Below are 26952 nucleotides of genomic sequence, written 5' to 3'. Positions count from 1 at the left end.
CAGGAAATGAAACAATAAGTGGAACTTTGTATTTTTGTTCAATTGAATCTCAATAACAACGGTTCATTTGAATGCTCGTTAACAGTTGCTCTTTCCCTCACCTTATTTGTGTTGAGAAGTTTTGAGCGGTAGGACGTTTTCCTGTGAAGTTTAACGCGATAATGCCGAAAAATATAAGTGCAAAATCTACATTGATCCGGCAATGGCTAACAGAATATTCAGAATTCACTTATGATGGAAAAATAATATTCTGCAAGATTTGTAGCAAACAAGTATGTAACAATAGTTGAAATATATAAATTCTATTAATTTTAATGAGTAGGCCTATAATATTTATACATTGACTGAGCTATCCTGAGGTATAATTCTTTTTAAGACCACTACACTTTAACCTTTTAAATTCCGATAGTTAAAGTATTTGCAGGTCATTAAAATTTTGATTGTTCGAACCCACTAACTTTGTGATAGAAATACGGCAATACAACAATTAGGATTTTATTTTAATTCAGTTTACTTTACATTTTTAGATTTCGCAAGAAAAGAAGTGCCACCTAAAGCAGCATGTGCAAGGAGCGGCTCATAAGGCTAAAGCTCAGCAGAAAAATCAACTGCAACAAACTTTACTAACACAGCCTACTTCATCAATCTCAGCAGCAATTTCTATGCTGATTTAACCAGAGCGTTTGTTGCTGCTAACTTTCCCTGGAATGCAATTGAAAATCCGGTTTTAAGACAGTTTTTACAAAAATACTGCAAACAAAATATCCCATCTGAGTCGACCCTAAGAAAAAATTACTTAGACAGAATATACAATGAAACTTTAGCTTCCATTCGGGAGGATATAGGTGATTCTTACATATGGGTCTCTGTGGATGAAACCTCAGATCCTATGAATAGGTATATAGCAAATATGGTAGTAGGAAAACTTAGTCCTGATGGACCTTCGATTCCACACCTCGTATGTGTTAAGGAACTTTCGAAAGTGAATAGCCAAGCCATTGCTTATTTTGTAAATAAAGGCCTACAGTCTTTATACTCAGGTAATATAGACGATTCTAAAGTTCTGTTGTTTTGTACTGATGCTGCCTCATACATGGTTGCTGCAGCTCCACTTCTTAAAACATTTTATCCTAACCTCACGCATGTAACCTGTCTAGCACATGGGCTTCACAGGGTTTCTGAAACAATCCGGAATAAATTTCCTCTTGTCAATTCGTTTATTTCTAACACAAAAAAATGTTTTTGTAAAGCCCCATCCAGGATTTCAATATTCAGAGAGAACTTTCCAGATATCCCACTCCCACCTCAGCCGGTTGTTACACGATGGGGAACCTGGATTCAGTCAGTGGTGTATTATTCTAAGTATTTTAAAGAAGTGGTCACAGTTATTGATAAATTACCTGAAATGATAGTGGAGCGTGTGTGAAAGCAGTGAAAGATTTTCTGAATGACTCACGAGTGAAAAACTATATTGCCTACATAACATCAAACTTTTCTTTCATACCTGCAAGCATTGAACAATTAGAACGTGAAAAACAATCTCTTTGTAGCCAAATAGCAATAGTAAAGGAAGCTCAAGTGAACATACATTCTGCTTTGGGCGAAACTGGGAAAAAAGTTAAAAATAAGTGGGACAACGTATTAAATAAGAATGTAGGATTTTCATTGTTGGAAAATGTATCAAGAGTGATATCGGGGGAAAGTGTAAATGTACCTAATTTAAAATTTGCGCCTCTCACATCAGTTTCGGTTGAAAGAAGTTTTTCTGCTTTCAAAATGATTCTCAGTGACAAAAGGCAAAGGTTAACTGTGGAGAATTTAGAAAAAATTCTGGTGGTGTACTGTGCAGATAATTATAATAAAGTCTGAGCATGGAACTGAATTTCAATAATTTAAAATGAGTAATCTTGATATCAATAATCAATGTTTCATTAGTTTCAATATATTAAATTTGTGCAGCTCTGTTTATAAATATAATATAGTATTCTTTTTTAATGTTTAAACATACTTTTTGTGCGTATTTTAGTGTATAACTAAAAATTTCAGCGAAAGAAATAAGTATGATACCTTGATGTGCCTAAAATGCCTATTTTCATTAAAATAGAGCATAATTTTACAAATTTTGAGCTTATTTTAGGCGCCTAAAACTGCAATTTTTAGTGCCTAAAAATCCGATGTCTAATTATCACTCACCAAATCTAATACAAAACATCTGAATCTGAAGCCTCATATGGGTGTTATTGACCTTGAATGAACAGCAGTGCATCCTTTAGCTTTAAAATTAGATCGTATTTCAGCAACTCTGTCGAGAGCCTCGTCACCTATTCTGCAATTTTTCTTAATTTGTCTATTTCCAGCATTATTTTATTCGGGTCTAAATTTCCCACGTTTTTTACAAGTTTCCTTTTTTCCCCCCCTTTTTCCCCCACAAGTCAAAATTTTTTCATACTTTTCCCTCGTCTGTGGGAAATTTCCCACAATCTGGCAACACTGGCGCAACTTCACAGTTTTGCGGTGAGAAGGGGAAGAGAGGCGGAAAAAGGTTTTAATGATTTTTTAATACTGTAACGCCCACGACTAAGACAAGCTATTTAAAATTTAACAGTCACTGACCGACAGAGACATCTGTACATGTATTTCTTCCTCGTACAGCTGATTACCTTGCTTTCTTTGGGTTCATGCTCATGACGTCATATGATTATAGTTAGGCGTACTATTACTGCCACCTTATAGCCCATCTTCGCAGCCATTCCAGATGTGATCCGTTCGTCTAGTTTCTGTGTTGCGCAACGAGAGAACTGCAGACAGTGCCACACAGGGTTGCCAGATTGGGCGAAAAGTTGCAGATTGAGTTACAGACTTTCATGATATGTATGTATGTATTATTTACACTGCAAGTGGGCAAGCACCCGGTGGCAGTGGTATATACAATATTAACAATACACAATAAAATGATAAGCAATACACAATAAAATCTACAATACACAATACAATTTACAACACATATACAATTTTATACACAATACAATAAGAATACACAATACAATTTAACACAATAATAATAAAACATAAAATAAAATATCTCTCTTCGGGTCAGTGATCGTTAAATTTCAAGCGTCTCGACTTAGCCGTTGGCGTCAACGTATTAAAAAGCACTGCAACTTCTTCCTATCTCCTCTCCTCCCCACCACAAATGTGACGTTGCACAGAAGCAGAGATAAAATATAAGCTCTGTACTTCGGAGTCCTGTTTGCGACTAATTTTTCTTCTAGATGATTTGTGAATTTTTTGGCTATCGAAAATTTTGCAGAATGAAATTTAAATAAAATAAATAATAAAATATAATAAAAGTAATAAAATAAAATAATAAATTTGTTTAATGTTGAAAACTTTCAATGTTTAAACAACAGTTCATTTGTGTAAATAAATAAATTTTGGATTTATAAGTTCCACCACGTATAATACCATACATAAATATAAATTGAAATAATGCTAAATAAATTGTACGCAAACAGTTAGTTGACAAAATATTTCTCAGAGGAACAAAGTAATACTGTATACTGTTTTACGCAATTTGTTACAAATATAATGAATATGATTATTCCATTTTAAATGATTGTCAATAATTATACCTAAACTAGCCGTACTCGTGCGCTTCGCTGCACCCGTTAGAAATAAATATAATGTAATTACATAATTAAAATAGGACATTTGATCCAGGGAACATTCGTGTTTGATAGAAGGATAAATCGTTTAATATGTTATTGAATTTAAATTGCATCCAAATAATTAAAATGCGATCATTTTGATCCAGAGACACTCATTTGGTGCAATGACAATTCCTTTAACATGTTTATTAATTTTTATTACATGCAACCATAGTTTAATGAAGATTGACATCATTTAGATTTAATGTATATATTTTATTTTACTTATTATAGGTTTCCATTAAATTATGGTAATAACTTAATTTTAACCCTTGTTTTCTACGTATTCAATAAATGGCGCTTGGTTCTGAACCCTCCAAATAACTTAAATTATATTAAATAATATTACATATTATATTATATTATATTATATTATATTATATTATATTATATTATATTATATTATATTATATTATATTATATTATATTATATATTATATTTTATTATATCAGAAGTTACTGTAATAACATTATAGCATTATGTCCATCTAGAGAAACTACACTTTCCAATGGTGAAATAACAATTATTTATACAAATCGGTTAATTTAGCTTCCGATATTACTTCATACAAACACAGAAACATTCTCTGTAGGCTATCTTTCATAGCTTTCGATTGTTGCTGTCCAAGACCCCTTATAGACGAAGTCATTTGTTTTTTAATTCATTACACGGCCTTAGACGGCAGTTATTTTAATTTTAAAACTCATTTATCTCATTAAATATCAGTCCTATCAAAATTTTTCAAGGAGTAAAACTTATTGCAAATTATTTGTAAAGAAACGTTTGTTATGTAACATTTTTCACAAAAATCAATAATAAGCGAGATATTTCGATTTATTTAATTCAGACTCCCTAATAGCCTCCCTTTTAAATAATGTATTTTGAATGCCATATAGCCTAAAATCTAAGTTACAACGAACTTAATTTATATTCCAATTTTCATCGAAATCCGTTCAGCCATTATCGCGTGAAAAGGTAACAAACATACAGACAGACAGACAGACAGACATAGAAACAAAAATTTCAAAAAAGTGATTTTCGGTTTTAGGGTGGTTAATTATATATGTTAGGACCAATTATTTTTGGAAAATCGAAAATTACCAGGAACATTTCGGCTACAGCTTTATTATTAGTAGGCCTATAGATTACCTTCTCATACAAAAATAAACTTTTCATATGAAGGTTTATTTGTTTTAGTTTTAATGGAAAGATTAATTTAATTGTTAGAAAATTCCCATGAGACCTACTGAATTTACACAATGTACTGTACTCTTTTCTTTTACAATAGGTATTAAATCTATTATTTGCGTGTCACAAATCACAAAATCGCTTCACCGTAATGTGTAGCCGCTTCACCTGGAAGTCTGAGTAGTAGGCCTAATAAACTTAACCAACACAATTTTTGCCCGTGAGGTTTTTTTTTAGTTGGTTATTTAACGACGTTGTATCAACTACTCGGTTATTTAGCGTTGATGGGATAGGTGATAGCAAGAAGATATTTGGCGAGATGAGGCCGAGGATTCGCCATAGATTACCTGGCATTCGTCTTACGGTTGGGGACAACCTCGGAAAAAAAACTCAACCAGGTAATCAGGCCAAGGGGGAATCGAACCCGCGCCTCAGCGCAACTCCGGGTCTGCAGACAAGCGCCTCAGCCGTAAGGAAGTTCAATAGAGAAAAGGAGAAGTCGCCATTTAAAATAATACACTCATACAACTCTCTTATCCAATCACCTTCCTACGAGAAAAGGCTGTGAGTAAAGAAACTGTGGAAAAACCATCACATACTCAGTGCTAACACTTTTTCTTCGCTTACAGCAATATGATAAAAATGCAAAGCAACATTTTTATTCTTGTTAAGAAATGTAATTCTAACAAAATGCAAGGTGAGCGAATGAAACGGGCGATTTTAAAACTTTAATAATCATCGCACTGATTACTTTAAAAGTAAACTGAAAGTTCATTTCAAAGTATACACATCAGTATTTAACTGTACCGTAGATGAGGGTAAAGTCAATCAAAATTTTGCAATTTTTTTATGATATTGAGGTTATGCAATGGAGCGAAGTTCCTCAGAAAATAGCATTTTGTCGTCATATCCTTCACTTATGAAAGGCACGATACAAGAAGTGAATTACAATCTATCAAAGACTGATTTTTTTTATTTGACTTGTGATCGAAGTTACCTGGTTAAGTAGGGTAAAGTCGATGACAAGAAGTGAATTACAATCTATCAAAGACTGATTTTTTTTTATTTGACTTGTGATCGAAGTTACCTGGTTAAGTAGGGTAAAGTCGATCACCATTGAATTTTTAGTTTGAGATCGATTTTAAAATGTTGCGGAGTAAAGTCGATCATTGTTCATGTTTTAAAAACAATTAAGTGTATTACATATATTTTATTGTTATAAGGGGTGTAGAAAACAATAATAATCTACAATATATGCCTGTAGGATTATATAGTGCATCTTCTCTTACTGTGATGATGTATTTCGATACAATTAGACCTATAGGTCTACACTATACGAACTTGACTATGATTGACAACTTATAAAACTTAAAAACACATTTTAATACTTCACATACCAACAAATAAAGATTTAAGAATTCAAAATTTTCATTGAAATACCACACTTCAATTATGATCTAAAATGCTATTCAACATTGCTTAGGTTTATGTCAGATATTATTTGAAATCTTCTCCTCCCCATACCATTAGCAGTCACTTCAGAAACTACGTTGTTTCCATCGTCAGGTACAGAGAAATGTAGTGTCATCTATTGGACCCATAATTTCATTTGTAGGTGTATGAATATTTATCTTGGGTATACATACAAAATATGTTCCTTTGGCAGTGCTTCTCTTACGCAAGAAATTCACCATAATTCCTTCTTCCTCTTCTCCCACTACCCCATCAATATAAGCTATACTATGAAACTTTTCTGTTTATAAGTGTTAGTTCGAGTTATTTCGATGAATAATTTATTTTTCCTGCTAGTTCTATCTACTTCGAGTATATTGATGGCATGATCGACTTAATCCTACAAAGGTACAAGTTTTCTTAAAATAATAAGTTCCAATACTTACATTTACGAACTGCAAAACTGTTATTTCAGGAAACGATCTCAACGAAATTTACTGTCTCCTTTCACTGCTGACGATAATTTAGAGTGTGTAAGACTTTGTTTTCGTTTAAGAGAAAAAAGTTGAGAATAACAGTTTTCATTTCAACGGTAATTACACTGTGCTCCCATTGTTGGCATGCGCAGGCTTTTTGTTGTCCATCTCGCTTACATTTGCAATGTCAGGCTAATGAAGCCAGCATAACAAAATTGTAACAAGTGTAACTGAGAAAATATATAATTTTGAATAAAAATCGTAAATGATCGATTATACACCACTGATTGACTTTACCCACTTACACGGTACCTCATAAAATTCTTATTTTCTGAACACTACAGCCCTCAGGTGGGACCCATTTCGTTGCACACATTCTTCAAATCTAAGTTGTATGTTTCCCATTACACGACGCAACTTGTCCACAGGAATTTCATCAACTTCATGACGAATTTTTTCTTTGAGTTCTTCGATGTTCTGTGGAGTTGGATTTTTGAAGACCATACTCTTCAAATATCCCCATAAGAAAAAATCGCATGTTGTCAGATCTGGAGATTTCGCAGGCCATGAAATGTCCCCATATCTTGAGAAAATGTGGTTTGGAAATAAACATCTCACTGCATCCATGGATCGTCTAGCGTCTTGTAAAACTTAACGTGTATGCAGTAGAAATAGCACTTAGAATCTTACGTCATTCATACCAGATTTGTTTACTTTAATAGTATCATACTTTTACTTACTGAAACCCATTTAATAATGACAATAAGACTAATAAACCATACATTTATTTTACTCAGCTTCAACTATTACACGCAACTGGTTTAGCTCAGTTGATAGTGATCTGGACTCGAGATCCAAGTTTGCGTTCATTTGTGGTTTCGAATCTCGCTTGAGCTAATTAAGTGGTTATCTTTTTTCAAGATATTCGTAACTGTAAAGCTAATGTCAGGTAATCTCATAGCCAATTATCGATCCCATCTCGCTATCACCAGTTCCTCCGACAAAAGATAATTTCGCAGTTGGTTCAGCGCTGTTTAATAACTGTTAAAATGTCTATGTTCGCAGGTAGCATTACGTCGAAGACATGAATAGGTTCAACAAAGATATGAAGGCCTCATTGATATGTTCGTCCTGCAAGAAATTCACAGAGGAGCTCGTTGCAATGTGTGCAGACGCCAACAATGTATGCAAAGGCTGCAAACCTAATCCGGAAATATGTCCCGATTGTGGAGGTGAACTTCCCTCGCACAACAAGGCTCTTGAAGACAATGCAGCAGGTCCAAGTAATGCAGGTAGGTGTTGTGCAAGAGAATTCTGGTATTAATCGTCTTCACAACTGAAATCCTTGCGAAATGTTTACTTTTCAAAAAGAAACAGGCATGTGTTTCGAAACAACATATTATAATGCAAAGTATTACAATACAAAATCCGCACCTATTTAACTTCGAATGAACAGAGTTCCCTTCATGCGACGTCTTTCACTTTGCGTACGAACATGAAGGTACATCAGTACTGGAAACAACTAACGTTGTCCTACAGCCAGTGTTCCTTAAACCTGTAACAACCCTAGGCAAAGTTTTGGTGTCCAAACTTCGTTCCCTAATGATAAGAAAGCATGGTACAAGGAGCGTATCTCAGATTCACTTTTGTCCGATATCTTCTTAATCCGGCATTGAAATTTCTACAGCATTCAAAATAACGTTGCACCAAAAAATTCTCCTTTGATGATTTAAAAATAATTTTGTAAAATTTGTAAAATATATCTAATAAACAAGCCACACGCGTAACAAAATTATGTTTCTTTCTCAAAGGTTAATTGTTGCATCAGAATAAAGGAAACATTTTGTTTTTAGAACTAAATAACTGAATCCTGTTCTCCATACATTCCATAACCGGTTACTTCATTTTCATTGCTCAATTTGTTTAGAAATTATATTGATTTCAGTTTGCTTTTTTTAATTTGTATTAACCATATTATATACAAGTATCTGTTTAGACTGCATTAAACAATACAGTTTCTTATTGAAATAAAAAGCCTTACTTTTGGGATTTCAAAGGATGTCTTCTGCGTGCAACATAGCGTACAAAGATTTGTCTTTACTTGGGTGTACAGTAAATTACTCGTGTATTTTGAATAGTACAGAAGTTCAATGGAATGAACTATAAATAACTATTATAATTTGCAATATGTTAAAGAACCTACAGTAACTATAATTGTATAACTTCTGAAACCTATGAGAAAATTGTTCTCTTTCCGCTACAATTTGTTGGCTTAGTTATAAGAAACATAACACTCTTCAAAGTTAAACATTCATTTCAACTTTAAAATATTGAAACTGTGTCTTAATTCATTGCAGAAACGCAATGAAAGTATCGTGTTATACATAATTAGCCTATGTTATTATTCTTCTCACAGGAGAGACTGAATTCACACCCAGCCTTTCTGGTGTCGCAGCACAGAATGCTCAGCGAAATTCCGTTGTCAATGGTAAGTTGCAATTGTTTGTCAATTTTAACTACTTATTTAAATAGATAATAATATTTAATTGCAGTTCTTTGCAAAAAAAAAAATAATCTTAGTGTAAGTTCACTTCATAAACTCTTATTTCTATTTATATTTAATTTTACACACTACAATACAAAATAAGCACATAGAATAAACATAGCTCACACCCGTCTGAGCAAGTTCGTGCTCGGGAAAAATTCATATAAATAACAATTTTGTACTAAAATTTAAAACAAGAAAAATTCTATAAAATTAAAAAAACTTGAATTCTATAATTACAAAACGGGAATTACGAAGATAGAAAATAGAAAATCAATCAAGAACAGAATGGAAGTTCGAATGATATAAAGGAAAAAGAAAGAAGTGACATGAATATTAAATAGTTTGCTTAATATATGTCCTAATTTATCAAAATTAAAATTACTTAAGTCAATGCAAAGTCTGCAAACGTAATCCGGAAATATGTCCCAATTGTGGAGGGGAACTTCCCTCTGCTAAGAACAAGTCTCTTGAAGACAATGCAGAAGGTCCAAGTAATGCAGGTAGGTGTCGTACAGGAGAATTCTGATATTAACCGTCTTCATTTGGAATTAAAATGACAAAATTACGATGTATTGTAACCATCTCACTATTTTCTTTGGGAATTTTACTATCACATCTAACAAAATGACCAACAGAATTTTGGATTTTGCATCATGCGAAGAATTATAGTCTGATCCGTTTGGGAAAGGATAAAATAAAATGACAATAAATGTTATAGAGCCTAAAAAAGTTATTTATTTTCAGTTTCAATATGATGTTAAAACACATGACTTTTGAATCATTCTTCTAACGACCAAAGGAAAACCTCATCTCTTATCATCGACTGACTACACCAAATGCCGTCTACTGTGAGAAGAGAAACTAAATGAGTGTTTTGTTTTACAAAATTTGACACATCAGTTGAACTCGTTTTAGCGATGAGTAGTAATTGGAAAGATCCCAATTACAAATCTAAGGCGTCTGTCCGCAGAGTACACAACTTGCCACTGTTATTAAAACTCTATCCCTATCCTGCATGAACCATGTTTAGGCATTACGCGATCTGCAAAAATGGATCACATTTAGGCCCACTCTTCATATCATGGCTACAGCAGGAAAGTCACATGGACATGGTGCTACTGTAGGATTATGCACCGCCTCATAGAGGAAAAAACGTTTTTGATTTTCTGAATAATATTTGACATTAACTGGTGCGGTTGTGGTGGTCTAATTATGTGGCCTCCAAAATCTCCGGACATTACAATACCATATTTCTTTGTTTGGAGTAGTTTCGTACAGAAGATGTCTGTGCACGGCAAAACAGGGATATTAATGATCTCAAAGCAAATAGCCTATTCTCCCAGGTTTTTTTTAAATAATACCCTGAATTGTAAGTTACATATGGGGAGGAGGATTAGTCTCACGATGTGAATTCTATTTGTGTACACAATGGTGGCCACGTTTAAGTATAATGTGGTGAACTCCTATCCCTCTAGAATTCATTCACGGATTACTGAAAAGTAAACAGTAACCAATCTCAAATTACAGCGATTTTCACTTCGAAAACTAATCAGCCTGTATTTAATAAAATAAGTTATAGGCCTAAATACCTTTATTAATATTTTCTTTCTGAATTAATATATCATTGTAATGCATATCCGGCAGAGGACTAAAAATAAGACTGCAATTTGCATATTTTAAAGGCCTTATTTCTCAAAGGATTGTAATTTCCTAGTTGAAATTTCCTTTTCATGCAAACTAACTTACAACTTACTTACTTACCAATGGCTTTTATTTTATTACGTTATTTTACGACGCTTTATCAACATCTAGGTTATTTAGCGTCTGAATGAGATGAAGGTAATAATGCCGGTGAAATGAGTCCGGGGTCCAGCACCGAAAGTTACCCAACATTTGCTCATATTGGGTTGAGGGAAAACCCCGGAAAAAACATCAACCAGGTAATTTGCCCCGACCGGGAATCGAATCCGGGTCGGGCCACCTGGTTTCGCGGCCAGACGCGCTAACCGTTACTCCACAGGTGTGGAGAAAAATGGCTTTTAAGGAACCCGCTGGTTCATTGCCGCCCTCCCATAAGCCCGCCATCGGTCTCTATCCTGTGCAATATTAATCCAGTCTCTATCATCATATCCCACCTCCCTCAAATCCATTTTAATATTATCCTCCCATCTACGTCTCGGCCTCCCCAAAGGTCTTTTTCTCTCCGGTCTCCCAATTAACACTCTATATTTATAAATCCAACCTTTATCCGTTAATTTTACTACAGAAAAAAGTATTAAATATTTGTTTAAAAAAGCAGAAAGATTACCCAACTGAATTATTGTTTAAACATTTCAAAGTTTTCAACATTAAACAAATGTATTATTTTATTTTATTAAAATATTTTCATAGAAATTTTAATAACTTTGAAGGTATATACATAATATATAGAACTAAAAATATGAATTCTCTGCGTTTGTTTGAATCAAAATGTAAAACCAATGCAGCTTTTTATCATAGCATGAGTCAAGGTCCCAGATTATTAAACAAATTTTATTCCAATAATATTTCAACCACGAATCCCCTGCATATTAATAAAAAAAAAAATAAAAAAAATTGTATTGGATTTATAGTTTGGATTTAAACATATTAAACACTATTTAATCTGTATTCATTCTCAATTTTAATTTTGTTTTTGTCTGTATTGGAATCCCCTCCTGAGCACGAGTCTTACTCATTCAGGATTGGGCTAGTTTATCTTTCATTGTATTTATTAATTTTTATTCATTTGAAACTTACTAGCAATAAAATATGCATTTCTGGATACGCCCATACGTGCTACATGCCCTGCCCATCTCAAACGTCTGGATTTGATGTTCCTAATTATGTCAGGTGAAGAATACAATGCGTGCAGTTCTGCGTTGTGTAAGTTTCTCCATTCTCCTGTGACTTCATCCCTCTTAGCCCCAAATATTTTCCTAAGAACCTTATTCTCAAACACCTTAATCTCTGTTCCTCTATCAAGTCATAGTCCAAGTTTCACAACCATATAGAGCAACCGGTAATAACTGTGCAAACTAACTTAATCGGTTTAAATACGGTTGAAATGAAAAAATCGAATGCCCTCATTAGAAAACACTAATATATTACAGGGTTCTTAGAAAGTAACTAACATAGTTGGAATTAATACAGGGTAAGTCAGGAGGAAAGGTACATGGTGTGAGGGGTGATAATATTGATGATTCTGAACAAAAACATTTATATCAGTATCTGACGTACAACTGTTTGGAACTTACCGGCGTCAGTCTCAGGTCCTTCATCAGCACTCACATTCGGTCGCAACCGAAACAACATTAGGTTGTAGTATTGTCTTTATTGGCCATTTCAATGCGCAATGGACGTTGGATCGGTCGCAGTGGAGTCGTTTCTTGGCCACCGAAGTCGCCTGACCTTACTCTGATTACGTTTGTGGGTTGGCTTAAGAGCGAAGTCTACAAGCGCAAAGTGGAACAAGGGAGGAACTTCTCGCTCGCATTTTACATGCTTGTGCTCAAGTAAAGGAATATCCGCGTCAGCTCAGATCAGCTACACAGCTACTGTCTACAAGACCTGCAAAGTGCATTGAAGGTGACTGAATTTTTTGAACATGTCCTGTAAAGAAAAGTACACAATTCAACAGAACATTAGGCAACAATCTTTTAATTTACTCTCACCTGCACTTTTTCCGTTCCTCATTGTTTCGATTAGTTTTCTCCGAACCCGTTAAGCTCAGGACATATGTTCAATATAAAGTTTCTTGTTCAGAATCATCAATATTATCACCCCTCAAACCATGTGTCTTTCCTCCTGACTCACCAAGTATAACTTCCAAAGAAATTGAGCAATCAAGATGACTAAGCGGCTATGGAATGTGCTAAGAAAGGAATTTAGTCTGAGAACGAGGATTGTCTGTTCTCCATATTCAACAACTGTGAGCGTTGATTCCACCATTGAGAGTAAAGTGGGGCAAAGTTTCCTTAAAACATTTTTAGAAGTTTGCGTAAAATTTTTCAAACAGTGTTATACCATGTCATTTCCTTAACTCATTAGCATCGCTGGCTGATAGGTTTTCTCTAACTAGGAATTGGCTTTCATGAAGAACCTCTACAACCTGAATAGCCTATCATTAGTTCTTCGTTTTGAAGATTTTATTTTCATGAACTGAAGCAGTTTTTTCATACCCCTTCAAAAATGCATGATAAGAAAGCATGGAACAAGCACCAGTTCTCAGATTCACTTTTGTCCGATATCTTCTTAGTCCAGCACTGAAGTTCCTACAACATTCATAATAACGTTGCACTAAACAAATTCTTCTTTGTAAAATATGTTTAGTAAACAAGCCAAACGCCTAGCAAAATTCTGCTTCTTTCTCAAAGGTTAATTGTTGCATCAGAATAAAGGAAAAAATTGTTTTAGGACTAAATAACTCAATTCTGTTCTCCATACATTCCATAATCGGTTACTTCATCCTCACTGCTCAATGTTTAGAAATTATACTGATTTCAACTATGTTTTTTACTTTGTATTAACCATATTATACGCAAGACTACATTAAGCAGTACAGTTCCTTAATGAAATAAAATGCCTTACTTTTGGGATTGCAAAGGATGTGTTCTGCGTGGAACATAGAGTACAAAGATTTGTCTTTATTGGGTGTACAGTAAATTACTTATATCTTTGGAATAGTACAGAAATTCAATAAAATGAACTATAAAGGACTACTATAATTTGCAACATGTTAAAAAAACCTACAGTAATTACAGCTGTATAACTCGTGAAACCTATGATAAAATGTGTGAAAGCACTCAATTGTCTCTTTCCGCTACAATCTGTAGTCTTAGGTATAAGAAACATAACACTCTTCAACGTTAAACTTTCATTTCAACGTTAAAATATTGAAACTGTGTCTTAATTCATTGCAAAAACTTAATGAAAGTATCGTGTTATACATAATTATGTTATTATTTTTTTCACAGGAGAGCTTGAAATGACATTCAGCCTTTCTGGTAGTGCAACACAGAATGGTGTGCGAAATTCCGGTGTTAATGGTAAGCTGCAATTGTTTGTTAATTTTAACTACTTGTTTAAATGGATAATAATACTTAATTGCAGTTCTTTGCAAAAAATAAACACAGTCTTAGTTTAGTTCTTAACCTCGTATTTTTATTTAAATTTATTTCTACGTACAATACAAAATAAGCACACAGAATAAACATAGCCCAAACCCATCTGAGGAAGTTCATGCTCGGGGGAATTCCTATAAATAACAATTTTGTACTCAAATACAATACAATAAAAATTATGTAATATTAAAAAGAAAGTAATACAATAGGCCTAATTACAAAAGAGGAATTAGTACGAAGACGAAAATCAAATCAAGAACAAAATAGAAGTTTGAATAAAAAGGAAGAAATAAAAAGCTACATGAATTTAAAATAGTTCGCTTAATATTTTCCCTAATTTATCAAAATTAATAATACCTACTGTAGGTCTGGATGTATTATCAATATTAAGTAGTATAACCTTAGCCTGTAACTATGGCAGTGATTTAATCTACAGGTTATGTGACATTTAGATTCTACTAAATTCAAATTATTTCTGATAGAATAGACATGCTAGTCTTCTTTATATTTTTGATGATCTTTATGATAATATTTTAATAATGCATACATATATATATATACTTTGTTCAATTACAAAAAAATAAATAAATCTGAATAAATCAAAGTTGTACGTGGATAATCAATTGATCTCATTTACCAAATTACCCGCTTTTGAAGCAATATCAGTGGCGAAAGTGTAAATTTTGTTGTTGTCACCCAACCGATTATACCATATTGGGTGACAGCTTTGAACCAAACCTACATAAACTATTTGCATAATATTTGTGGAGTTTGTAAGAACAAAGTATAACAAAGTCATAAATTGTTTTACGAAATCCGTTACACAATAGAGAAACGTGTTTTTCCGAGCTTAAATACTGGCAGTAACATGGATTTGTTTATATTGTTTACTTAGTTATCTAACAGCATTTGCCTTCAGAAACAGACTTTTGGATATTCTACCGTGTCCTGGAACTCAAGACTCCTTACACACGGTATCAGAATTTCTCGAAATGAGCATTTATTCAACGAATTTCCATACCGCGCGAAGGGGGACTAAGATTTCCAATGTTTTGGAACTATTGTATATACATAAAGTAAAGGCGGGTGAATCGGTTAACTTTTCAGTAAAATGGCTGTGATATATAATAGCATAAAATGTAATGAGTAGCCTATATTTGAAAAAAAATATATATGGCATCAAACGAAAGACTGACATCTATATTTTATGTTCAGTTATTGTTTGTTTCACAAGCTTCCATGTAATTCTGGATATAGGCTATGGTTTAAGTATGTGAGTGCAATTTAACCGCTTCGCCCGCCTTGGTAGGTCGAAGCGGATAGCGAGGAGGGTGAAGAAGATACCATAAAATAAACTACACAAAGGTATAAAGCAGAGTGCTGCATTGGAGTTAAATCGCTCGCTTGAACTTGGTCGAGTGTCGCACCCTCGAGTGAGATACGATCGGTCGTGATACGCTCGTAATAAATAGAAGCACAGTACAAGGTCATCTCACCGACATGTCTTATCTTGTATGGAAGGCGAGAGATAAGATACACATGTGTTTTCCTCACACGGTAAAAATAAGGCTTTATTTTCTGCGTTTATGACAAACATTTAATGGAACAGTCAATGGAACGTACCAAAACAGGAACATGAAGTTATAAATAAAATACTATGAAAAACTTCGACATACAGTTATTATTGGTAATTAATAATTATTCAATATTTGATTTACCACACGATAGGTCCATACATAGTGTTCCGCCTATATCCTGCGACAATGTAGAAACGTTTTACAAAATATTATTGATATAGCAGTAGATTAATAATAATATTAGTACAGAGATAACGTCACAGAAAATATAATAAAACGAATAATCATGCTGCACAAATGTTACAGACGCGCAAAGCTTGATACACTAATTATCAGAGATTATTATTATTATTATTATTATTATTATTATTATTATTATTATTATTATTATTTCTAGAAAAGTTGATATAGTTCTTGCATTATCGTGATTGTGTTCTCCGTTTATAAATAATTACATTTACATCCAATAACATCTATCAGATGTGGCAAAAACAAAATCACTCCTGTATGGGAAAAAAAAAATACCTACAACATTTCTATTACATTTTAAAGCAAGTTTTGTACTTGTATTATGGAGATGTTGGTTAAACACTGCAAAGTTTTGAAATGATAAACATCTATGATGTTACTACACAGTTCATCACTGTAACAAGAACGAATGTCTAAAGCTCGGCTTATACCGTTCGAGGATTTATCGCTCGTGACAATTTTACCCATCATGCATGTGCGCTACCTATCGGATTATGCTATGAACTACTTGGCGCTCGAGCGAAAACGTCCGATGCAGACCTCTGGTATAATGGTATAAAGATCATTAACACTCATCATAAAGAAATAACATACCCATACTTCAGAACTGCACAAATAGAGCGAGAAATTAAAACAAATAATATTCATTACTTAAGAATGTCGTAGATTCAGCGGTCAACCTTTAAAATGACTCCCGAGCTTTGTGTCGCTATGTGATACCATCAGAGTTTGATCATATTAATTTTAGTCCTGTCCGCCCTAACACGCCCCCCGATACAGATGTGTCTTTGTCTGTAAATGTAACTGTAAAGTTTAAATATGCAGCTACAATTTCCTATGGTGTTGTTATAAGTTACTTGTCTTTCAGGGTCCACAGAAGCGTATGAGTTAACAGCGACACCAGAAGGAAGTCTAACATGGAAGAAAACGAACTTAGGTAAGAAAACAAACCAGCCACAATTGATAAGGTACCTAAGACTACATAAATATGAGGCGAGGTAAGGCAAGATCTTTTCTAAATCTATTTGACACTGACGTGTATCTCATGGAATTGCCCAGGAATCGAACTCCACTGCATATGGTAAAGTCAAATAAAGTGACATAGTTTTTCAAACACAGACGTAGATAGCTACCTAAATATTTGTAAGGTGAATATAAAGGAATATGTATGGTAAGACTTTCCTGTGTTAAATTTCAACGTACCTCGTTTACATGTTTCGACCTATTTATGGGTCATCTTCAGAACTGGACGTTGTTGGTCTTGGCGCCACTTGTTCTGTTTCCTGTGAGGGTGTGTTCCTGTGGCATTGTGTAGAGTCAAAGAGTGTGTGTGTTTTGAAGTTGAGTTGTATGTTGAGAATTCGTTGGGGTGTGTTTTTGTGTGTCTGTATATTTCATATTCTTCTAGTGTATTTAGTTCTGGCCAGAAACTAAACACGCACATTTTCTACCAGTTAGTTACACTCGGCTGCATCAACATTTATTCTCGCGGCGGCAGGTATACAATACGCTATCAATAATTACAAATGAAGAGATAATAAAATCCTTAGGAACATACCTTTAGAAAGTAAAAGAAAAATGAATGAAGGAAATAAATAAGTTAAAAGACATGTAAAATCAATTTTAAAATGCATGTGTGCATATAATGTAAAGCATGAAGACAACAAACCAATTACTTTATTTGAAGAATTTATCAAGATTTTTTTGTGCATTAATGAAGTTTTAATTCCTATTTTTATAAAACTTGCATTATTGGTCTTAATTGGTTTTATAGTAATATGACGATATATAAATTGTACGTTGATAAGTGAGTGATAGCTATTTGACCGGATGTCAATGCTGTCATTCAATATTACAACGCAATCCAGTCAAATAAATAAATATATAAATAAATAAAAAACAAATAAATACACAATATGCATACTGTAGTTTAAAGAGAACTGGAACATGGCAAAATCTAAACCCGTAAAGAAATACTACTTCCAAAGGAAATGGGAATATGATTAATTTGTTGTTGAAGACGAAAGAATTGCTGGTTTACTGTGTCCGTCCAATTTATTTCTACTCGTCGTTTCAATATTTAATCACATTTCAACAAAGCCCATATTAAGAATTATGGAATGCACAAACTTTCGGGTAAGTTCATTAGAAGTTGATCATCCCCTAATAGAAGTGGAGTGAGGCTGACGTCATATTTCCCTTACTTACGGTTTATGCAGGCCTGCACTAAGCCCTTCAATTCTTTATTCTATTCTTATCATCTTATCACACATTGCAATTAATGGACTTTCGTTCCAGAAATCAGAGTTCAGCTATTCTCATATCGATTGAGGAAATAATTCACAACTGATTCTTCAAACTATGAGACAAATAAATCAACTTTTAATCTTGCATCTGTTGTAGCAATGGTATTAAAATTATACAGGGACATCATTTTATTTTTACTTCAACTTTTATTGTACCTGAGTTTTTGAATGTACTTCACTCCCACCCCTTCTACTAACGAAGTTCCAACTATCCTCCACACAGAACCAAGGCCACAGTACTTAGTTAGTGATTGTAGTACGTTTCAGAACTATGTTCGCGTTTTCCAGTGACGAAAACTTGCAATATTGAATCATATTTTCGCACAGGTACTGTCGTCCGTTTGCCTATGTCACATCCCGATTTCTCTCACCTGCTTCTGCTCGCTCCACTGTAAAGACTAGTGGCTGGGCTTTCTTAGCTCTTTTCTGAAATCATTAATTTCTATTAGGAATTAATTGGACGTCTACGTAATATTATGCAACTGTTTAAAATAACTTAAATAAAAGGGCCTCATTAAGTAATTAACTATCACGTGATTCCTCCCCCCCTTTCTACGATCCTACGACATAACCACTTGGACGGACACTAGATAGCATGTCTGAGTAATTGTATCTGTGCGGGTCGGGCAGAAGTGAAGACTGAATTTACAGTACGTAAGGTACTCTTTTATAGAGTAGGTACAGAATTATTTCAACATGAGTTACTAGTATGAAGGACGAAACTGGTAATTGGAATTAGATGCAATAGTCTACAATACTGTGAATTTATTTCCACTCAACAATAGGATTTCATTCTTCCAACAATAATTCCTTTCTACAATTCGCCTTAAACGCTCTCGTCAACAATTGGATTTTCACTCAACACAGTATTCGTTATAGCACTCCACCGACGACAATGACAATTTACTTGGACTAGTACGAACAACAATGAACTGTTAATCTTAACTAATATTTACAAAGCACTATTTAGAAATCAGAACTATCAGTTCACAGTTCTTCTAGCTCAGTCACTCGAGTTCACAGTATCTCGAACCACAGACCTTCAGAGACAGTCCACTGTACTCGAACTCAGGTCCCTCCAACTGCGGTCCACTGCACTCGAACTCAGGCCTTCGGATGCTGATACAGTTGCGGACGCACACTCGAGTCGAACTCCGGTACACAAGACTGGCTTGCTTGCTCTGGCTTACTCACTGACTGAATAACTGAAAACTCTGCTCGAGTTCGCTGGCGTTTCTTCTTTTATAGCAAAATCATAGTTGCGAGAAATTTCTACAGGTGTGTAGAGAATTATCTGGATATCTCCACTTCGACGCACTTCTGGAATAGTCGGGAAGGTCCGTTCCCCATTCACTGCGTTAAGTAGCAGCTGCGCGCGCAGCCTCCCCTCGCGTGTAGGCCCCTTTCCCCACTACTCTCCGCCGCGCGCCGTCCCTCCGTGCTCCGCGCGATCTGCTTTCTTACGGGACGCTGGTCGTGAGTTCGAATCTCACGTCGCTGTCACAATACGATAATATGCGCAAAAGAACTGAAGCCTGTATCGAAATGAATGTGTTTAAATATCCATATTATGATTATTTTCAATTTTAACTTCATTCTCTATATCGTACGCTAAATGTGCTGTAGACTGTATAATATACACTGCATAATGTGTACGTTCGCATGGACAACTCAGTTCGTGAGTAAAAACACTTATTGTTAATACTGTACTGTATTTTGATTAAACAAAACCTAATGAAAATTATCAAACTCAAAACCGCGATATTTCCTACTTTACGTAAATGGATGAACTACTTTTCTTCCCTCCTGTACCTAGTAAAGTGTCTTGTTTGTATTTTACGCCAGTATCATCGAACTCCAGTCGTGGAGGGGGTAGCAAACGGTGTTTTCGGGTATCAATCATTAATCCAAAGGTATAGCCAGTTTAATATTAAAAATGTTAGTAAAAATAAAATGATGTCCCTGTATTAATGAACTTCTAACATTCACAGAGGAGTGGCAAGAAGAGCACAACGAAGACTGCGAGGCGACCATAATAATTCTACCACACACGCTGCAGTTATCAGAGGCATGGCTACTTACATCGGGCCAATAAACTACAACAAAAACTGAAAAACTATTCCGCAACATTATACTTGATTGCAAGAAGACTGAAGAACTATTCCTGAAATTCATCTTTATAACATAAACATTTCAGTACTTATAAAATAGAATAATTTGGTCATAAATACTTCGAAGCTTCAGACGAAATGAGAAAAATTTGTTACAGAGGTTGTTCTGAATCTATGTAGTTAACTATTGGTTTTTGGTGAAATGTGTCCTTATTTCAGCTGTTATAATAAACAATGAAAGTTAACTGTTGGTGTAGCACATACCAACAGCATTGTCTTCCATATTGTTGCAATATTTTCCAAAAGAAAAGATCAATTTTGTTTTGAAATTACCAGTAAGGTAAGTCCACCAAATAAGGCCATGCTAAGTATTGCTTCGATGGCATTTGGTTCCTTCTCAATTAATCTTTTTCAAATTTAAAACAATTAGAAATTTATTCATGAGGAAATGGAAAACATATCTTCACTGTTAAATTGTATTATTTGTTATTAAAATGTAGATAATTCAACAAAGGGATAATTGACCTTATTAGGAACAAGGTTTCCAAATAAGGCCAGCTCTGAATTTCCAAATTTTAAAAGTAAACAGAGTTGATAAACTTTTCAATTGATGTATCAAACGACTGAATAAAAATAAATTTTATTTAATATAATAAAGAAAACTGTAAGTCACTGAGAAGATGGTTTTTACACTATGAATAACATAAAACTTTTCAAATTATATCACAACTCTATCATTTTCACATTCTGGGCACTCAAAATGTACGATTTTCTGTTGTTTTGAGATCCCAACACAATCTCCATGCACATATGTACCTGCGACAAATGTCACACAAAATTATATTTTTGATTACGTCCTCCTTTTGAGATCTTGGAAATACTGTATATCAAATATACTGTAATAATATACATAACACACTACATTTTCATGAAATTTATAAGGAGTTTTAAACAAGAAAGCAATTCGCGCGTGGTAGTATCAACACAATCGGGTTCGGATGTACAGCTTTCTTCCGCTATGCATCCACTACAACTGACAACAAGCGAGTGGTCGATATGCCTTTACATTTAGCATAGAATGCGGAAGAGGAAGATGCTGCCCTTTATCACCAATATTTGACAGTTCTTCGTAAAACAGTAACTGGCCTTACTGGTGTACATGGCCTTATTTGGCACACTTATCTCAGATATTTTTGTTTATAAATTATCATAATTTACAAAAACCTAATTTCTGTACAAGTACTATGCTGTGTCCTTGAGAATCAAGACCTATCATCAGTATAATTAATTATTTTTATATTATTAGTGACCATGAAGAATGCTGTCTTGAGTTTGACTCGGTAGACCTAAGTATGTACGAAAAAGTAAATAAAAATTAATTTAGCACTGTCCGCATCAAAGCCGCGGATAATGAAAACTCGTTCCATACTAGAGAATAAAATCAATTGAAATATTGTGTTAGCAATGAATTTACAATAATTCGGAAATATTTAACTTCAGAGCGAAAGCAACGTTACTTCGTCGTTCATATGTTTTAATAACAAACGGCGCGCGCCAAGGTAAATACAGATATTTCCTTAGCTAAATGTTTCTACTTTTAATTAAATATACTTAAATTGAAGACAAACTTTAGGACAGAAATTCATGTAGAAACAATATACAGAGTGATTCAGTGGCTATGTTACAAACTTTTAGGGATGATAGAGGAGGCAATTATGAACAACTTTCATCTAGGAACCTATGTCCGAAAACGTTTCGTTTGGTAGTAGAGAGCCAAGATGTGTCAGTCGATGTAACCAGCTAGATTCGAACTGAAGGCCATCCTTTTGAAATTTGGTTGCACACGACTTGTTCCTGTGAACGTTGGTAATTTCTCATAAACATGGTATAAGCTATTTGGCATCGCACATGCCATTTTGATTGATTAAACCTTGAAGCTTGCTTAAATGCATTTCATTTATGGAAGAGCAAAAGGAAATGGAAGGAAATTTGCAACGTTTCAACGGTAAAAATATCATTACTATGCCGACTAACTTATATCATGTTTATGAGAAAACACTAACGTTTGCAGGAACAGATCGTCTGCAACCAAATTCAAAAGGATGGTCCTGAGTTCGATTCTACGCTTGTAACTACGAAACGGAAAGCTTCCGGACATAGGTTTCTATACGAAAGTTTTATACGAAAGTTGTTCATATTTATGACCTCTATCATCCCTAAAATTTTGTAACATAGTCACTGAATCACTCTGTATAATCTAGAAACATCTTAAATACATTCATTACAACATGACTTGAACAAATTCTAAACAAATATAAAAACCATGACAACAGCTCACCCACATAGCTCAAATGTCTAGTGGTAGGTTTATAATAGAATTATTATCACACTAACAATGTTATAATTTAGTATAAATTATGTGATACATTATTTGTTATGGCTATTCTTTTCTTACGCTTAAACATGTATTGATTTTATATTATGGTTATAATCATATGTACACTAATAGCACTTCATACTTTTGCATTTTAAATAAGTTATATTCTTGTATCAATAATATTGTATTCCATTTTCATTATCGCATGATTAATATTGTATCCCAGCTTCTCAGAAGGACACATTGAATTCCATACGTTCTAATATGATTACACGTTTGTCACGCTTCATGTGCAAATTGTATACTGCAATATCACTTCATATGTTTGTATATGAAATAAGGTTATATTACTGCGTGATTAATATTGTATTCTATCTTCACAGATGGACACATTGAATTACGCGCATCGTGCTATAATTACTTTCATTTTGTCGCTCCTGAGGTGCTAGCATTATTTATTAAGCATTATGTTACAGAGTTTATTTTGTGTTCCAGTGTCAATTAACTGTTCCATATTTGTATTTTAGGTTGAGTGATTTTTATTTTCAGCATTTAAATGGAGACTAATTTTGTGAGAGTGCATTTATAATAATTTCTATGTTAACTTTGTTTGATATAGTAACTATACAGTATTTCTTTCTAAATAAAAATAATGCGTCACTAGATACGTTACAGTGAGGCCAGTAAGTGATGATCCCGATTAAAGCAATTGAAAAATGACAGCATTGAGCTTTAATGCCGTCAAGAATTAAGATATGCTATCTTTTAAATTTTGTTCTCAAGAAATTGAATTTAAAACTAACTTCTATACAGTCAAACAATTAATGTCATAATATTTTATGAGCACGCCGTGTCTTAATACAGTGGCAGCTGGTTTTCCCTTACTGTCTCAAAATAATGTTCAGTGTATTTCGAAATTATGTAAGTAAAATTGGGAATTTCACGATTTTCATATACAAAATTTAATGAACTTTCAAATTTCTATAAATGTGTTTGCTTTAGAGCTAAGTCGGAATTATTAGACGGCAGCGGTGAAAAGACAAACTATCGATTCCGATTAGCTAAAATGGAGCAAAAAAGTCCTCAGAAATATTCCTTTTCTATATGTTAAAGCGGTATATGGTAATCAGTTCATTGAGGGTAATTTCGAATAGTTATGAATCACGATGCTCGTATACTTGAAATTTAGTTCCATACTTTAATATACTGCCTTCATAAGTAATATTTTCAACGTCATAACCAGGTGCTTTACATTATTGCCTCCCTATGATTTTTCATCATTCGTCAAATATTAAAAAAATTCAAGTTCTAAAAAAACAAAAACTTACCTTATTTTCTTGATATTAATTGTCTTAATTAGAGATTTATTTTTTCTATTACATTATTTAAAAATAAATGCTGTTATAGTGAATTATATGTGTAGCAGTGTTATAAATACTTTATTTTCATTCTCATATAGGAAATTACTAAAAAATTTACATTTTTTTTAATATATAACCATGTAATAAATGAATATTTTTGTTACTTGCGCTATCTATATCTAAACATAAAAAGCAAAATTTAAAGATCGGCTATGTTCAACTAGTCCCTCTTGTTATTTTTCAGCTGTGTTAAACTGCTGCTATTCTCTGAATAGATAGATGTGCAGTTGATTTAACCTTGAGAAAACTGGCATGAAACTTGAAGACGTCACGAGCAGACTCAGTTAACAATCATCATTTAATGACCTCACTCTGCACTTAGTTTTCCTGTAGCATTATAGTAGGCCTAATAAGCAAGCAGATATGTAGTAATTAAATTATGCAGTATTCATTACATAGCTTCTACGGTATCAATTATACGATTGTACTTAAATTTAATAAACTAATGAACAATAACATTTTCAATCATTATTTTTGTTCGTTTCATATGACACTGCAGCATTCTGAGGAGCCAGATCCTATGTCCTTATTCGAATGACATTAAATGATACTCCGGTGATTTGTTAACACGAATTAAGTAGCCTATTCGTTGTTTTACACGACACTAAGTATAAAGATAAAAAACGGGTCTCCGGTTCCCATATAGGAACGGCTTAGGGCTCCGGGGCAGTGGGGCCTATCAACGTACTTGTCAGGGGATGGGACCTGGCTCTATCAGGGACTGAGCAGGATGGTGCACCTGTCAGCTTCATATTTACGAATCATACACCGGTCACCTGCAGGATTTGGACAATCATCGCATATATAGGATACAAATTGAACCATCTCATGCTTAAGGGAAGACCCCATTGAAAATCATGAAAATTTTCCAATATAATTTTATTGGCTATTTCACTTCTCTAGAATGTATATTTTCATACCCCATTACAAATATGTTTTTTTTTTTTTTAATTAAGTCTGTAAAGTGGCGTGACATTTAAAGAGCTGTCAAAATTATTTTCATCAAAGAATTTTTTTTTTAATATACAAGGTGGGGCGTGGGAACCAAGTGTTTTTGGAATGGCTTGTACTCGGTCATTATGAAAGGTAGAGACGTGCGGCATGTGACAGTCCATTCCGTGGCTCATAGCATTTCACCTGCAGTCGGCGTCATGGAGCAGTGGACACATGTTTGCGTATGATTATTTTGTTAGGATTGTCGAGTCGGTGACCACGGTACGGCGTGAGTTTTGCTACAGATTCAATATTAATCGCAATGATTCTGTTCCCGTGAGTGACACAACCTTATGTTGGGTTAACAATCTTTGAACAAAAGGCACAAAACTGAAGAATAAACCGCCCGGCCCCCAACGCAGAGTGCGTACTCCAGAAAATGTTTAAAGAGTCAGACAAGCGACACTGCGCAGCCCAGACCCCTCTGCTCGTAGACATTCAGTTTCTCTTGGAATCAGCAATCGTACGGTAAGACGGATTTTGCATGACGATTTACATTTACACCCATACAAGATGGGTGGTTGTGCAGAAATTCTATGTAAAGGATTACCCTCAACAGTGAATTTCGCACAGGAAATGCTTGCACTCCATAAGCAGTATGAAAACATGATGGTTACAATGAGTGATGAAGCCCATTACCACCTTAATGGAGCCGTTAACAGAATATTAGATGAATTGAAGGACGCAATACGTCAACACATCACCCAAATCAACTGAGATCTCCTGGGAAGAGTAGAGGTCAATTTTCGTCAGCGCCTTCAACAATGCCTGAACGCAGACGGATTTCACATGCCAGATGTAATATTCTGGTCATAATTAAAATGGTATGTCTCACAAATGTTGTTCTACCAATAAATTGTGTTGAAAACAAAAACTAACTATTTTATGATTATTTTAAAAACACTTGGTTCCTCTATATTATATAAATTTATTATTACAAATCCAGTAACTTTCTGTTCTAAAGTTGGCTCCCTAAAGTTACTAGATGAATGTAGCGGAGAAGAATTTTAATGGGTATATGTTACATAAATATTCATTTTACTTTTATTTTTCCACAAGTTTACTTTTCTTGATTCAACACCAACTTTTTATGCCAAATATTAATCAAACAATGAAATTTTTAGTGCTAGTATTTATGAGGTAGCTGCATTTTTTATGCATTTATTTTGTAAGCAATGCTGCTAGTTTATTTTATTAATACTTTTTCATGAATTATAGAAAAAGTTACATTTTAAAATATTTAACATAATGCATAATGGCGAACAGCAGGTACATGCATAGCGGGGAGACAGTCGCTCAGCGGCCGCCACAGGGAAATTGCAACTCTACGGAACAGTTAAAAGATATTCACTGTATTTAGTGTGCAATATCGAATAACTTTTTTTTTTCAATTATACTTGGACCT

At 34.0% G+C, this 26952-nt stretch overlaps 1 protein-coding gene across 1 annotated transcript in view; it reads left to right on the top strand.

The window, feature by feature from the left end:
* Positions 1-24999, top strand: part of LOC138698270 (uncharacterized) — a 39790-nt gene extending 14791 nt beyond the window's left edge. The window contains exons 2-6 of the mRNA XM_069824057.1: positions 7894-8116; positions 9241-9312; positions 14367-14438; positions 17208-17276; positions 20637-24999. Coding sequence (XP_069680158.1) covers positions 7909-8116; positions 9241-9312; positions 14367-14438; positions 17208-17276; positions 20637-20740 — 525 coding nt within the window. The 5' untranslated portion in view covers positions 7894-7908 and the 3' untranslated portion in view covers positions 20741-24999. The remainder of the gene's footprint in view (positions 1-7893; positions 8117-9240; positions 9313-14366; positions 14439-17207; positions 17277-20636) is intronic.
* The last annotated feature ends 1953 nt before the right edge of the window (positions 25000-26952 follow it).

The sequence above is a fragment of the Periplaneta americana genome, chromosome 4 (assembly GCF_040183065.1).
Source record: "Periplaneta americana isolate PAMFEO1 chromosome 4, P.americana_PAMFEO1_priV1, whole genome shotgun sequence".
In the NCBI taxonomy this organism is placed as follows: domain Eukaryota; kingdom Metazoa; phylum Arthropoda; class Insecta; order Blattodea; family Blattidae; genus Periplaneta; species Periplaneta americana.
Note: the sequence above shows the minus strand (reverse complement) of the source record. Positions and strands in the feature narration are given on the sequence as shown.